The 14,870-nt window shown below is 30.7% G+C and overlaps 1 protein-coding gene and 1 long non-coding RNA gene across 11 annotated transcripts in view; both read right to left on the bottom strand.

The window, feature by feature from the left end:
* The window catches only part of LOC114127604 (regulating synaptic membrane exocytosis protein 2), a 31,296-nt gene extending 28,592 nt beyond the window's left edge, over positions 1-2,704 (bottom strand). For 7 of the 10 annotated variants that reach the window (XM_027991891.2, XM_027991886.2, XM_027991887.2 and 4 more), the window contains exon 1: positions 1,541-2,703. In XM_027991891.2, coding sequence (XP_027847692.1) covers positions 1,541-1,752 — 212 coding nt within the window. In that variant the 5' untranslated portion in view covers positions 1,753-2,703. Of the gene's footprint in view, positions 1-1,540 lie in introns of all 10 variants that reach the window. The other 3 variants (XM_027991892.2, XM_027991895.2, XM_027991885.2) reach the window with 2 other exon arrangements.
* A 5,090-nt stretch (positions 2,705-7,794) lies between these two features.
* LOC126550924 (uncharacterized) lies at positions 7,795-14,830 on the bottom strand. The gene is made up of 3 exons (XR_007604961.1): positions 14,621-14,830; positions 11,562-11,608; positions 7,795-8,275 (listed from the first exon to the last, which is right to left on the bottom strand). It is a non-coding gene; the product is annotated as an uncharacterized LOC126550924 (long non-coding RNA).
* Positions 14,831-14,870: the final 40 nt, after the last annotated feature.

Below are 14,870 nucleotides of genomic sequence, written 5' to 3'. Positions count from 1 at the left end.
AATTTCAATACATTTATTTAGAGTGAAATCGGTCTACCATATATTATTTTTATGAAATAACATATGATTTATGAGCTCAGCCCCTTTTTATACTACAATAATATTCAAATACTGCAAGGTTTTAACTTCATTGTCATACGAAATTGTTGTGCTTTACAATCATACTATTTTACTACAACATTATTATATACTTATTATGATAACCAAAATGTAAAATAGCATATAAAGTCTTTCTCATAGATCGCGGTAGTAGGAATATAACAATACGAAAATAAAAATGTTATACTCGCCCCGTAAAAAGTATGAGATCATATTATAAGACCTATTCCACTAGAATATAAGATTAAAAAAAAATCTATTTATATGTTAGGTAGTTGAAAATTTGATAGTTTTTAAATGCTTATTTAAAATATACATCGAAAAACACGATCAAATATCAATGAAATTTTTATTCAACTATATATAGGTAATAGGTATACTATAAGTTTGAATATATTAGTTATTCAAACGTATTATTTGTGCATTGAGCAATGCAACGAAAACAAAGATAGGAAAAAAAATTAATATAAAATCCACAATTATTTTGTAGAAACCATAGCACGACAGAATTTTCGACGGACAGATTTTATGTGACGGGACCTTTTTAAGCATATTGAAGAAAACCATTCATGGTTTTTCGGTGTCGAAACGATAACAGTTGACATAATTTTCTTAAATATTAATCGGGTCTGCGTGCGTTCTACAGTGCATCGTTTGTCATAGAATTTTGACCTGGGAAATAAAATCGAAATACGTCGAGTGGTAGATGTCTGGCAGGGGGTAGAGAAGTTTACCGAACGAGAACAACAAAGACATAACACAAGAATACCCTAAATAGCCATAAAAACGTTTTCCCCATATTAAATTAAGTTTACGAGTGAAACCTATACACACGAGAACCGGACCCATCCACGTCACCGAAACCGTAATCTCAGACCCCTTTCCACCAATGGATAGTGCGGGGTATCGCAGTCTAGGTGCGCGTCGTCGTCATCGTTATCAAAACACCAGAAAATCCGGTGGTGTTGACGCGACGGCAGAACGTTATTATACTCGACCCTGTCATCCCCTCCACCGGCGGAAAACAAAAAAAAAAAACAAAACAAAACAAAAAAAATAATGCTATCTCGACAATAAAACTCGGACGCGCGCGTATTTCGCGTATGATGTGCAATGTTGCGCGGTCGGATCGCGCGCGCGGTAAAGTTCAAAAGTTCAACCCCGCCGTCACTGCTACCGCGCCTCTATCGTTGGGCGGCAGTGGCGGTGACGGCAGCGACGGTAGTGCCGCCGCCGCCGTGGTGTTATTATTATTACTATTATTATTATTATTATTATTATTATATATTACGTGGTACGAGCCGCCGTCACACGACAGCCCCCCCCCCGGTGCTACTATCCCACCAACCCACCAACCCCATCGACGACCGCCACGAAAATCGCCAATCTCATACTATATTATTATTATTAGATAATATTATATATATATAGGTATACCGACCTCATGATTTCCTGTTCCTTCTGTTCCTCCTGTTTCTGCCTGTGCACCACGGACTCGATGATCTCCCGTTCCTCGGGCGTCAGGTGCGACAGGTCCGGCATCTCGGCGGCCATTCTCAGTACCCAACACCAGCACACGGCACTAAGAAGCGCCACCACCCGGCACAACGACGGTGCTATGTGCGTCGTCCCGTGCGCCGGTACGGCGGTCATGGTCAGCCCATGGACGCGTCGCGCTCGGCCATACCGCGGTCATCGTGCTGGGGACGACTGCGCGGCGCCCGCGACGACGCCGACATGACGATAACCGCGGCGGTGCTGCAGCGGTTCGCGTCCCGGACGGAGTGTGGTGCTGGTGGACGGTGCGCGTATACGTCCCGACGCGGGATTACACACGGTCGGCGTCCCGGTGATACGCGGCCACGGCGGCTCCGGACGAACGAAGAGATCACACTACTACGGTGACGGTAGCTGCAGTTTTCTTAAGGTGAAGCGCGGTCCGGCGCGGTGATAACGACGGCGATGACCGTTTTCGGTTAGCTGTGTGTGTGTGTGTGTTCGCGGCCGCTGCGGCCAAACTGCAGTGCTGACGACGACGACGATGGCGGCGGCGGTAGTGATGAAGCGTAATACGCGGTTTTCGGTTTTGGGTTCTATCACTCGGTTACGCGACTACGACGACAGAGTTCTCCCCGTCATTCACATACGACCGTGTTGCTCACTTACGTCATAGGGCCCCCCGGAGTATCGATCGCTGTCGGCGGCGGCGGCGGCGGCGGTGGCGGTATCGGCGCCGTTCGCTCGCTCTGAATGGGACACGCCGAAACCTACGTCGTGCGCAAGCGTACAATACGCGGTACTATTACAACGCACCGGTGTGGTGGCGCGCGCGACTGTCGGCGGCAGATGCTACGGCGCGGTCGCGACGCCGACGATATATATATTATATAGAATTTTGTGTCTGAGCGTTTGGGACGCGCGTGCGCGTGTGAGTGTGAATGTGTACACGTCTGTGTGTGTGTGTGTGTGTGTGTGTTAATGTGTGCGTGTTTGTATGTGTGCCGTCGACGACGACGACGACGATAGCGGCGGCGGCGGCGACGATCACGGCGCGACGGGCGTGTTGGCCGATCGACAGACACCGACGCACTGACGCCCCAAAAGCTCCGTCCTGGCGTGTGTATATATATATATACTTATAGTGTGTACTTACACCGCCGCCGCCGCCGCCATACATGCCTAACCTAACCATCGTTTTAATATATATATATATATATACGTATATACTATATACGTATATTGTAGCATGACGGTAGTATATATGTACATACTTTATATATATATATATGTATAGTGGTAGTGATAGTCGTATCCGTAGTGGCCTGCCGCCTCCGCCTAGCGGAAAATGTCGGAAAACCCGGCCGCCGCCGCCGCCGCGGTTCTTGCAGATCGGCGGCGGAGGCGCCACGGCGAGGGACGCGACAAAAGAAATGACACGAAAAAATAATAATAATAAAAAATAAAAAAAAAAACAAAGATTACTGGAAATTAATATCGGTGTCGTCACTTGTCGCCCGGTCCCGACGTGATAATATTATTATTATAATATCGTGTAAATCGGCGGCGGTGTACGAATATATACCCACTACAAGATATGGCTATAATATTATTAATATAACAATATATTACGTACCTATATGAGAACCCGAGAGATGCGATAAACGTGTCACAAATACCGCCTTATTTTCAGAGACGGCTATGAAAGTTTAATATTTTTTCGGCCGTACAGACTTGTAGTTCGACGTTTTAAAAACTTCATCGCCACCGCCTCTAGTATAGTAATATAGTAGTTATCCGAGGATATTAGTAGAATGTTTTCTCGTGTTGTATTTATTATTCGTACCTATGTTGTAAATAAATTAAACATTATTTTAAAAAATTTAAAAATAAATGTTTTGTTTATTGCGTCTCGTTATTTTTTGGAATATTTTCAAGCACGAACAAATTTATCTATCAAAAATTAAATTACCATAAAAAAAAAAATAGTTTTAATGATTTTGCATTCTATACGTATTGTAATAGGTATTTGGAAGAAAGGTGTCGCACTTCACACGTCGTAACTACTCAGTGAGGTAAGAATTAATAGTGAGCATAATATATACGACTTTTTACTGTTTATAACTATACCGAATACATCACACAAATTCACAATAATAGGTATACGTACAACGTGAAATTTTCTCTATTCGTTGAAGCCGCACGAATTTGGTCGGTGAAAATTTTTTGAGGGAGAAACTGAAACTTTAAACATTATTATTATTATTATTTATTAATTATATGAATATACAATAAACGATTGCTTCTCTATAAGTACCTACGTGCCATAGCCATTGAATAGTATTGCTGGTTATTGAGTAAAAGGTTATTCGTTCATTATCGATAACCGGATGTGTTATAGTATTAAATTTTGATGATCGATGACTGCAGTCGATCAATCATTATTAACATCGTTTTTCTGACTATATAGCTGGCTTTTTCAACACACTCATACTATTATTATTATTGTTTTTATTGTATGAATATAGAATTTGGATGCGACCGAACTATATATAGTATCATCCCTACAGCGTGGTTTTAGTTAAATATTATAATCGTAAGCAGCTTATACGATATCATATTATTGTTATTGTAACGATTACGGAAAATGTGTTTTTATTAAATAACAGTAGTAAAAGAATTAAGAGAATTAATTTAATGCGTTGTTGTGGAAACACTCTCGAAATCAAAAAAAAAGTATATTTTTAATCGAAATGAGGCATAAATATGAAATACACGAATCACTGTACACTGAAATACTCCAATCTCCGACAGTACATAGTCGATGCCGATACATTAAAGTTTGCCGTCTGCTTAAAATTATTTATTTAATCAATTTTAATTTCTTACAAACTATTAAATGTATTGCGCCTGATTGAGATAAACTAGTATATATATATATGAGTAGGTACAGGATACTATAATACCATATAGGTACTCATATAAGTTAATAGTACCACTACAATTTCGATACTTCTTCATTTATGAATAAAAAAATATAATAATAATATTATCTTCGAAGAACGCACCTACACATATAAAGTTATTACAATTTATATTTTTAGCACCACGAACACGGATGTTACCATATTTTAGATATAAATGTATAGATACTTCTTTTTTTGATATTCTGTCTGCATACAGCTAACAATATAATATACCATATTACATTTATCATAATACATAAACCTATAAAACCTGTTTAATTTACACCAAAAAAAAATTATTTTCATAATTTTATGTTTATATATTTCATATTATTTTTTATTGTCGATATATGGTATGCATTGTATGATTTGTATGATATTCCATCATATTATGCGTTTATAAATATTAAATAGTATATTATATTTTATATGATCAAAGTTCCAATAAAGGTTTAACAGAAATAAGGGTCGACCCAGTGTGTTCGTTTAAAAGTCACAAAATATGTTAAGCATTTGGTACTACAGCTAAAATTATATAATTATCCTTTGTATTTGCAACCGTAACATATTATTTGCGAGTTATGGCGTAATCAATTCAATTTGACTACCTATCAACAAAAAAAATACCAATACAGTTGACGGTTATTATTAAACTATTAAATATATAGCTGCCAACGAACAAGAAAATACAAGTTCAATACGTAGGTCGTAGGTAGGTATGTATAATAATTTGTTACATAATATGATATTAACAACCATTGACGCATATATTATGTGTTTGACTTCAGAAAATTATTAATCGATAAAAATTTCTCAAGTAACCACGATTCATAGCTTTTATCGGTGACATTTTACCCTATTTAGTTCTCGACGTTTTGCCCGTGTGACAGCCATTATATTATATAATAAAGCTTAGGCAAGTGTTCGAGTTGGACATTACGGTTCTACATTTTTTCGTGATACTAAAAAACTCATCGTTGTTGATGATAACTCATACTGCTTATTGGAATGCATCGGGCACAGGCTTTGAGGCAGGAAACGCCATTAATAAAAAAACAAATCATTCAATTATATATAACACAGTATTATTTTTAATATTGTCACATTTATATGATGTGTATAAGATAATTACATAGTAATAGACACTATAGCATAGATGGACAAAAAAGAAGTATAATATCATTGTAATTATTTATAATTACCAGTTCTATTAGACTTCTCTACAAAAGTACAAAATCCATTTTCAATCAGACAAAATGCCACACATTTATTGTATATAATTTAAAACATAAGTTTTACTCAACCGTAAAAAGTATTATTTAACTTTAACATACAATAAAGATAGCAGTTTTATGACAAATAAATATTGAAATATACTAAAAATATTATGCTTTGCACAATTTTACTATTTTCATGAAAACTATAAGGAAACTATAACATTTTGCAGTCCTAACATGCTTCATAAGGTACCATCTGTGTCAGATTTTCAATCAATAGAGTAGCTATATAAAACTTTTAAAGCACTTTTACAGCCCCAAAAATTATTCTTCGAAAAAAACACATCATTACGAAACCAATATAATATAATAATATACACTCTCATTTTAAATCAATAAATATACTTTTGAATATGCAATATAATATACATATTATACTCTATATAAATATATAGTAGTATAATATGTATTACGAACATATAATTATAAATTTTATATTACCAAACTATAATTTATCTTGATTAATTTTAAGATAGGTAAGAACAAATATATCTGTATACAAATTTTCAATTGTCAATTCGGAACCATTTAATATCATAAAAATTATTCTTAAAGAACGTATTTTAATTTAAAAATATAAAAATAATCTAACCTAGTAAGTAATAATAATGTCACGAAAGCTTTTTTAAAAATAAAATATTTTAATTACATACACATAATATAAATGTACCTTGTACAATTGTACCTAATATAATAAATAATAATTAATTACTATTAAGTATTATTTATAATTAAAAATGTATATTATAATTTACTATTAAAACAGATTCGTTTAGCTAACTCATGTCCAAAAATTAAAATGTTCCATACTAATATAAAATATTTTTGAAGTAAACATATTCAAGGTATACTACAAAGGCGATAAGTGTAATCTAAGAGCCTATTTATTTTTACAACCAGTCCAAATAACTTTTTGACTTTGAGAAGTAATAGCTGGAGGATGGATACTTCTTAAAAATATAACTAATATTATACATAAAAAATATTGTATTATTTATTAAATAGAGTGCTATGTACTAATGTGTATGCTATATTGCGATTTATGATCTTGATAACTTCAAACACGAAAACAACAATCACTTAAGAACAATAAAGGCTTTAGTAAATTACAAGATCTCAGTTTTAAGAAACGGAATACCCGGGACGCCGTGTATTAAGGAGTCCGAAATACAACATGATCAGATGTACCTATATAGTTTAGTTCGTACATCCTAGAACCTTAGCTTAAATTTAGTAAATTTACTTATATACTATTTCCAACAATTTCACTATCTGAAATTATTAGCTCCAACTTCAGATTTGGCATTAAACGCTTAATTAAGTATATGAAAAATAACCTGAACTTTTTTTGGAGTTATTAAAATGTTGATTAATGTGCCTATCTAGAATATTTTGGTTGAGTTTTCTGTGTACTGATTGATTATCTTTTTTCAGTCGTGTATGAATTGGTATCAATATATTTTATTCTTTCGAAGATTATATAAGTATTGATTTTACGCCAGTTTTCCTGTGTTACTTATATTAACTTTGGAAATTTTGTAAAAAATTATTTCTTGAAGATATTATATCAATTAAACGATTAAAACTAAAACTCTTTTGTTATCGAAAATGCAATTAACATTAAGTTACCTGGTTTATGCGCTGTTTGTATTAAAATTAAAATGTTATCATTACAAACCTAATGTTGTGTAAAATATAATTAAACCGAAGTTGATCTTCCTTTTCTTATTTTAGTGTTTCTTCTTGTCATTAGATACTCATAAGTTATAACACTCTTTAAAATATATATATATACTACCTTTAAAATATATATTATATCATATCGATATGTATTATATCTTAAAAACTATAAAATATTAATATTAATTCGTTTATAAATAACCTTACATAATTATTTTTGACAACATTAATGAAACTTTTAATTTAAATTTGTATTCAAGATAATAGTCGTCGGTAAATCATTGGCACCGTACGTAGTAAAATCACGACTTGGTAAATGCCGAGTTCGCATCACTAACAAAATATTCATGATTACACCAAATACATTTTTACCTGTGCGTGTGTATGAAGTGTGTGTGATGAAGATCCATCATCATGTCAACTGACGTGTAGGTATTTTGCTTCACTCGTCCACCAATAACAAGCTTCCCGTGACCAGTAGTCCACGGTTTTCCGTCCACTCGGCTTTTGCGTAATTCCTCGTATCAGTTCCAGCCAAGCACGCATTACGCTTGATGGTTCTGAAAACCAAAATTATCAAATCGCGCTGTCCGGCACCGGAATCGTTGTCAACTACGTGTCGTTTAGTCGTCGACCGGTTGTTCACCATATTATCCGGGCTGCAGCTGAACGGGTCCAGATCATGGCCTTCGACAACGGAACAATGCAACCATCGTCAATCGAACGAACAGGAAACAAAATTTAGAGCACATATTGCTATTATAAATAATAATACAAAAATTTAGGACTATATAAAATATTCAGGTACGATTAAAAGGGTTATTAATCAGTCTATATATACAAGTATAAGCAATGTAGGCTATATACTTATATTATAGTACGCATTTTCAATGTTAGTAATAATAATAATAAAATAAGTACCTATTAGACGCAATAAATAATATGTTTAGGAACATAATATCGAATAAATCGTTTTATCAAAATAAATGATATTATAAAACAAATCTTATGTAGCATAAATTTACAATAAACATTTTTTATGGACCGTAAGCTTGACATTTGGCAGTTATTCAATTTTTAATGTTTTCGCCAACAAACTTTTCCTATTTATTTTAAATTAAATTAACATTTATTTTTTCACAATCATACGTTTAAAATCCTCTCCACAATTCATTTCTACATCGTAATTATAAATTACTAGTACGCATATGTTAGGGAAAGAAAATATTTTAACATTTAAAAATAATGATTTCATTTTAAATAAAAAAATAGGTTTATAAATATGGAACTAAAGGCTTATGGGGATTGCTGTAAACAAAATCAAGTAGACTAGATACGTACGATTAGTATAATTTATAAATGTATTTCTTATCCAGTCATATTTATATAGATGAGGTTTAATGGATAAATTAGAGAATATACATAGACTTCAATAAAATATGAAATTAAATTTAACTTCTTTATAAATTATAACTAAGTTCTAACTTAAAAAAAGTCAATAATACCAAAAAATAAATCTGTCTTCAACGAATCGATTTTTTTCATATAATGTTAATCCCTGCGCGATGATTTTACATTCACTTCTCTCCCGAATCTCGACCAGCATACTCTAATTTCTGAGCCATTATAGAAACTGGACGAGTCCGTGGTACTACTGGCCATGCACCTACACGATGTGTTTGCCATTACTTCACATACGTGTGTTTGTCGTAGAAACACATAACAAACCTGTCCTTCGAAAACTTGGCGTCGTTTTGCGCGACGCTCCTGTGATAGAATGCGACTGTCAATTGTAGGATAACCGGGCACTGTACCTGCTAGCAACGGTAACACACCGTGGTTATCCATAAAAGGTATATCGTTCGCGTGGATGTTGCACGATGATGAGATTCGACCGTACAGTTATACGTTTACCCGCATACAGCCAAAAAAGTTCTACTAGCTAGGATGTCTACTAGCTGGTGAATGGTGATGCGGGTGGTTATGTCGTTATATATGTATAGGTATACAAAATATACAAATTTTAGGGTGAAGGAAATCATGCTCTTTTCACCTTTTTCAAGCTGTTATACCCTCACACATTGTCTCCGTCTTATATACATACAACATTGCAAATTTGTATTCACCTAAACTCATATGTTGTTAACTTAAGGAGGACGCCACACCCGCATGTGCTGCATTATGCTGTTAGCTTTAATATAAGTCAATTTACCTATTATCAAACTTAAAGGTAATAATATATTATCTAGAGCATCTCGTAGACTTTTGTTGATATTTTAATTTTTAGGTGAGTTACGAGCATTTTAAAGTTTTAATATTTTACATAACTATAACTCACTTAAAAATTAAAATATTAATAAAAGCCTATGAGTTGCCCTCCTAATATTAGAGTGAAATTACCTATTATAAAAATTAAAAAAGTTAAAAAATTATTAATCATTAAGTTGAATTTTTTTTTATATTTTTCTTTTAAGCAAGATATGAATGTACCTATAATACTACTAATTTAAAATGCTCTTATCTATAGCTCAAAAATTAAAACTCCGAAAAAACGTCAACACTTAATCACTAACTACTAAGGTATAGTGTTCTTACCTTTAAGGCTTTAACTTTGATGACAACATATGCGAGTATGGCGTCCTCTTAAGTTAAGTTAGTCGATGTGACAATATATAAAATAGAATATGTTTTTTTGTATTATATTAGCCTCATACGCGATACATATATATACAAATGATATATATATATATATATATATATGATACAAATGTATACCGGCCAAAGTAATAATAATGAATAATATATTAATAACTTAAAACCACCCACACTAAAACAATATCAGAAAAAAGTTATGTACCAATAAATAATATATTGCTCGTGAAAAATATCTCATGAATATAATTATTGTGGGCATTATTAAAATGCATTTTCAATAGGTAGGTACTTGGATTTTTTAATTATGTGCTGTGTAATAGTAAATTGTAGTCGTCTACACAAGATGATATAAAAAAAATACCAGGACTAAAATTATATCGGTGTTAAAAATAAACATAATAAACGTTCCAGGAAAATACATACATTAAATAAAACAAAAATAACTTCCAATTAAGTTATATTAAAGCTATGATAGTAAATTAATAAATATTATTTTTTATTAAGTGACTAAAAATCCGCGAAGGTCGTAAACTTTGGTTGTGTCTGTTATTTTTGTCAAGTAAAAATGTAAAATAAACCAAAGCAACGTGTTTGCATTATATTTTATGTTAAACTTGCGAAATTATAGTAACAGACATTTTATAATAATTAAACATCATTCTCAGATAAAGCATTGAGTAGACACAAAAGTTTTACAAAGGATCGTAAAACAACTCAATAAATTATGAAAATATGTCAATGTTCAAAAGAATACCCGATCAGATAGGTAAATGTCAATAATAGTGAACATTCTATTTGGTGAGTACTGAGTGTAACATTTCTTATGAATCATCCCAAGCTATAAAAGATTTGTGGATTATGCATACGAAGTCTGTATAAAAATGGTTCTAAAATTGCTGTCTTGAGATTAAAATACTCATCGACTTAAACTTTAACAAAGTTTGAAAGAACAAACAAAAAATAACCCTGACTTCTGCTTAGTCATCTATAACCTAGTCACACGTAAATCTTTTAATTTCTAAATATTAAAATTTACATCATAGGACAACGTTTTGATAACATTAAAGTAATAAAAACAAATAGGTACGGTGAATCACATCGAGCCGTTGAGAGACTTGTTAAAGTTTAAAGTGTCCAGAATTACCTCAAAAAGTGGTAGGATAGATGTCAGGAAATGTGCATAACATCAAACAATAAATATTTTGAAGGAAACTAAGTTTTAAAAATATATGTTATTTTAAATTTTTTAGCAAAACTCGTATATAATATAATATATATATTATATACTGTATTACCAATAATTAATACCTACGTAATATTATGTACAATTACGTATACCATTCCTATTTAATATTTTTACTCATACGGTAGTATCAGCGATGAATACCTGATATGTATACGAGCGTATTGTCAGTCAACTGCAGCCATGAAATCCTAAAATTAAATCCAAAATCCCAATATTAAAGGTGTAACTTTATAAGCTATTAAAACGAATACATAAATAATTATTTTAAACTACTCAAATAAGTATATTATACTCTGTAATAAAGTCTAATGATAAATACGAGCTAAGTTAGATAAGTAAAGTAAGTATAGCTAAGTTAAACATATTTTTTATTAAGATAATATAATATATGTATATATATAAACGTTTCATTAAAATGGTAAATAACATCCACTCTAATGTAGCAACTGTTTTTATCAATTGACTTATATTTTTTCTATTAATCAAGAATGTAATTTATCAATTTGATTCTGTTAAAATATGTGTATTAGTATAAGAAAAACAATATTTTTCAAGTATTGTTTTTGAATTAGTATTTTTTGTATTATTAGGTGTGATTTTAAGTCTAATTATTTGAATATGATTAAAATGATTATAATGAATAAACTATTTAATTAAGTATTCCTATGTTCTAATTAAAACATAGATAAATAATACTAAAAATAATGATTATATAATACTATAATACGAATGTACAGTATGTGTGAATAATATTTCTTAAGCATTATTTTAATGCATTTTTAATACATTGAATTCATCCACATACTAAATCAGCTTAGTATAATATACATTTTCTTTTATAAATGAATACCTATACAATCTAATAGCACTGCAATTAAATAATAAAAAAAAAGTATGAGTATAATGCACGTAGTATATTCGCCCAAATACCACAATAAATTATATTTTATGAGTTATAAATTATAATTTCATGTTAAAATTAAAAAATACGTCTCCATCAATATTGTATCTAGAATAATATTACAAGCCTCGCCTCTGGGTAGTTACTAACATAATTAATCAACCTCGGTCAAATTGTATAGATATTTAATTTTACTAGTGAAACTATATAAATAGGTATATTGTAATGAAATTTCGCCGTAGGTATTTGTAAAACCATATATTGTATTATTCAAATGTTTTAAATTAATTATTATGATTGGCTCAAAATGTTTATAAAATCAGAAAAGTGTGAGGCTTTTAATTTAATTTTATATAGAAAATTATCTTTACTCAAGACACGTTTAAAATAATAGATACTATTAAGCGGCTATACACACAATGTCACCATGTTGAAAATTTATTTTACTTAAATGACATATAAATGGAATCGGTTCAATGAACATGTTAACATTAAAGTCATATAATATGTTTACGAATGTAGGGGATTTTTTATAGAAGAACTCATTTTTAATCATTTTTATTATTTTTTTATTTATAAATATTATTATTATTAAACAGACAAATTAAATGTGTGCTTGCGAATAATCAGATTTGATTTAAACCATTCCTGTATATCCCTATATCCCTATACCTATCGATTACATTATTAACACCCCCGACATTAAAAATACAGTAGAATGTATACCATTGTCCATTATGAATTATAATTAGGGCTGGGATTTTAATGTCTTTAAAAATCGCGAAAAATACTCTTAAAAAAAATGCAAAAATGACTAAAAAAATTCAAAAAATGTCTTTAAAATAGCTTAAAATTTAAAAAAAATACATAACATGAACATAAGTATTTTATTTTACTGCATATATATAAATTAAAAAAAAATTATGTTCATTGTTATACTGAATCACGAGAGCGTGCTTTAGGTTTTCAAATAGAAATTGTATGGTAAAACGTTTTTCGCTAAGCTGGTTAAGAATATACCTATATATAATTTATATAATATCAATTTAATATATAAGAACTGTAAATAAGAAATAGATCATTTGGGTTTTCATCTACTGTTACCATATAAATATTTTATATTATAAATCTATAATACAATTTTGAATTTGAATTTTAAATTCAAAAACACACCAAAAATGACTTTAAAACCCCTAAAATACCCTAAAGATGAGAAAAATAACTTTATAATCAAAAGTTGTCAAAAAATGCAAAATACAATTTCTTATTCTAATTTAAAAATACCTACAACATATTTGTAACAAAACGAGTATTGTACAGAAAGCTTCAGAAAAAATGCAAAGTGCATCGAAATCCCAGCCCTAAATATGATTATACACATTATCATCTATTAATTAATGATACATTTTTCGAAATTGATAGTTAAATATGATTTATAAAAATCCTCAAAGTATGCAAAATTAAAATTAGATTGTAATGAAGGTCAATGAATATAACTTAGAAAATGTAAAGTATATAATAATAGTAGTAAGTATATATTTTATATACCTACTCACATAATCATATTATACAAAAACGATGTGGATTGTGGATAATATGCTGAAGGCTGGATAGAAAGCCTTACAAAACACATCGTAATTTATTACTATAATGAAATTCAATAAAAAAAAAAATAAGTATTTGTTAAACTGTAAAAAAAAAGTTGTCTAGGTATAAGAAAAAATAATCAAGTTCAATATTAATTTCTTTATCTTAACCGATACACTTATATAATTGTAGACATATACTATTTATACATATATATATAAATATTGTATAAGACTATAAGACGTATAGTATCTATTAACTATCAAACCAATTTTTGATTATTATTTAAAATAGTTGTAGATGATTTATGGTGGTTTATAAAAAATCACAAAAACGGCCGTTATGTGTCGACTATGGATCATATTTTGTGCAATAATCTATATTTATAAACAAAATTAATAAAGGAAATTTATCGGGAATCTTCAAGCGCTTCTAAGAAAACATTGCATTAGGTGATAGGTCAATAACCATATTGTAATAAAAATTTAAATAAATTTAAATTTAACAGTTTTGGTTGTTTATCAAATGAAATAAAATATTGATATAATTATTAATTCATTGAAATATATACCTATGAAAAAAGTATAATATATAAGAAATACGTCTTCAAAACAAAAAAAAACTCAAAATACAAATTTATAAGCTAAATAAAATAACAAAACTAACTTTGCCTTAGCATTCGTAGCATAAAATGTACCATTTTGTTACTTACCTACTTAGTTACTCTATTATGGTAGACTTCTCTGAACTTGTACTTGTACTTGTAGGTACATAATATGTTTTTATTTATTATTATAAAATTATAACGAGAATCGAGATGAGAACGAGTTACTACTAAACCATCACACGACACACAATACAAATACAAATGTATAAAAATTAAAAATCAAAAATACTAAATAGTAAATACCTATTTATATATACCTGTAGTTGCCACTGAAAAATTATATGAGATTGGCGAC

This window comes from Aphis gossypii, chromosome 3 (assembly GCF_020184175.1).
Source record: "Aphis gossypii isolate Hap1 chromosome 3, ASM2018417v2, whole genome shotgun sequence".
In the NCBI taxonomy this organism is placed as follows: Eukaryota; Metazoa; Arthropoda; class Insecta; order Hemiptera; family Aphididae; genus Aphis; species Aphis gossypii.
This window is presented reverse-complemented; position numbering and strand designations above follow the sequence as displayed.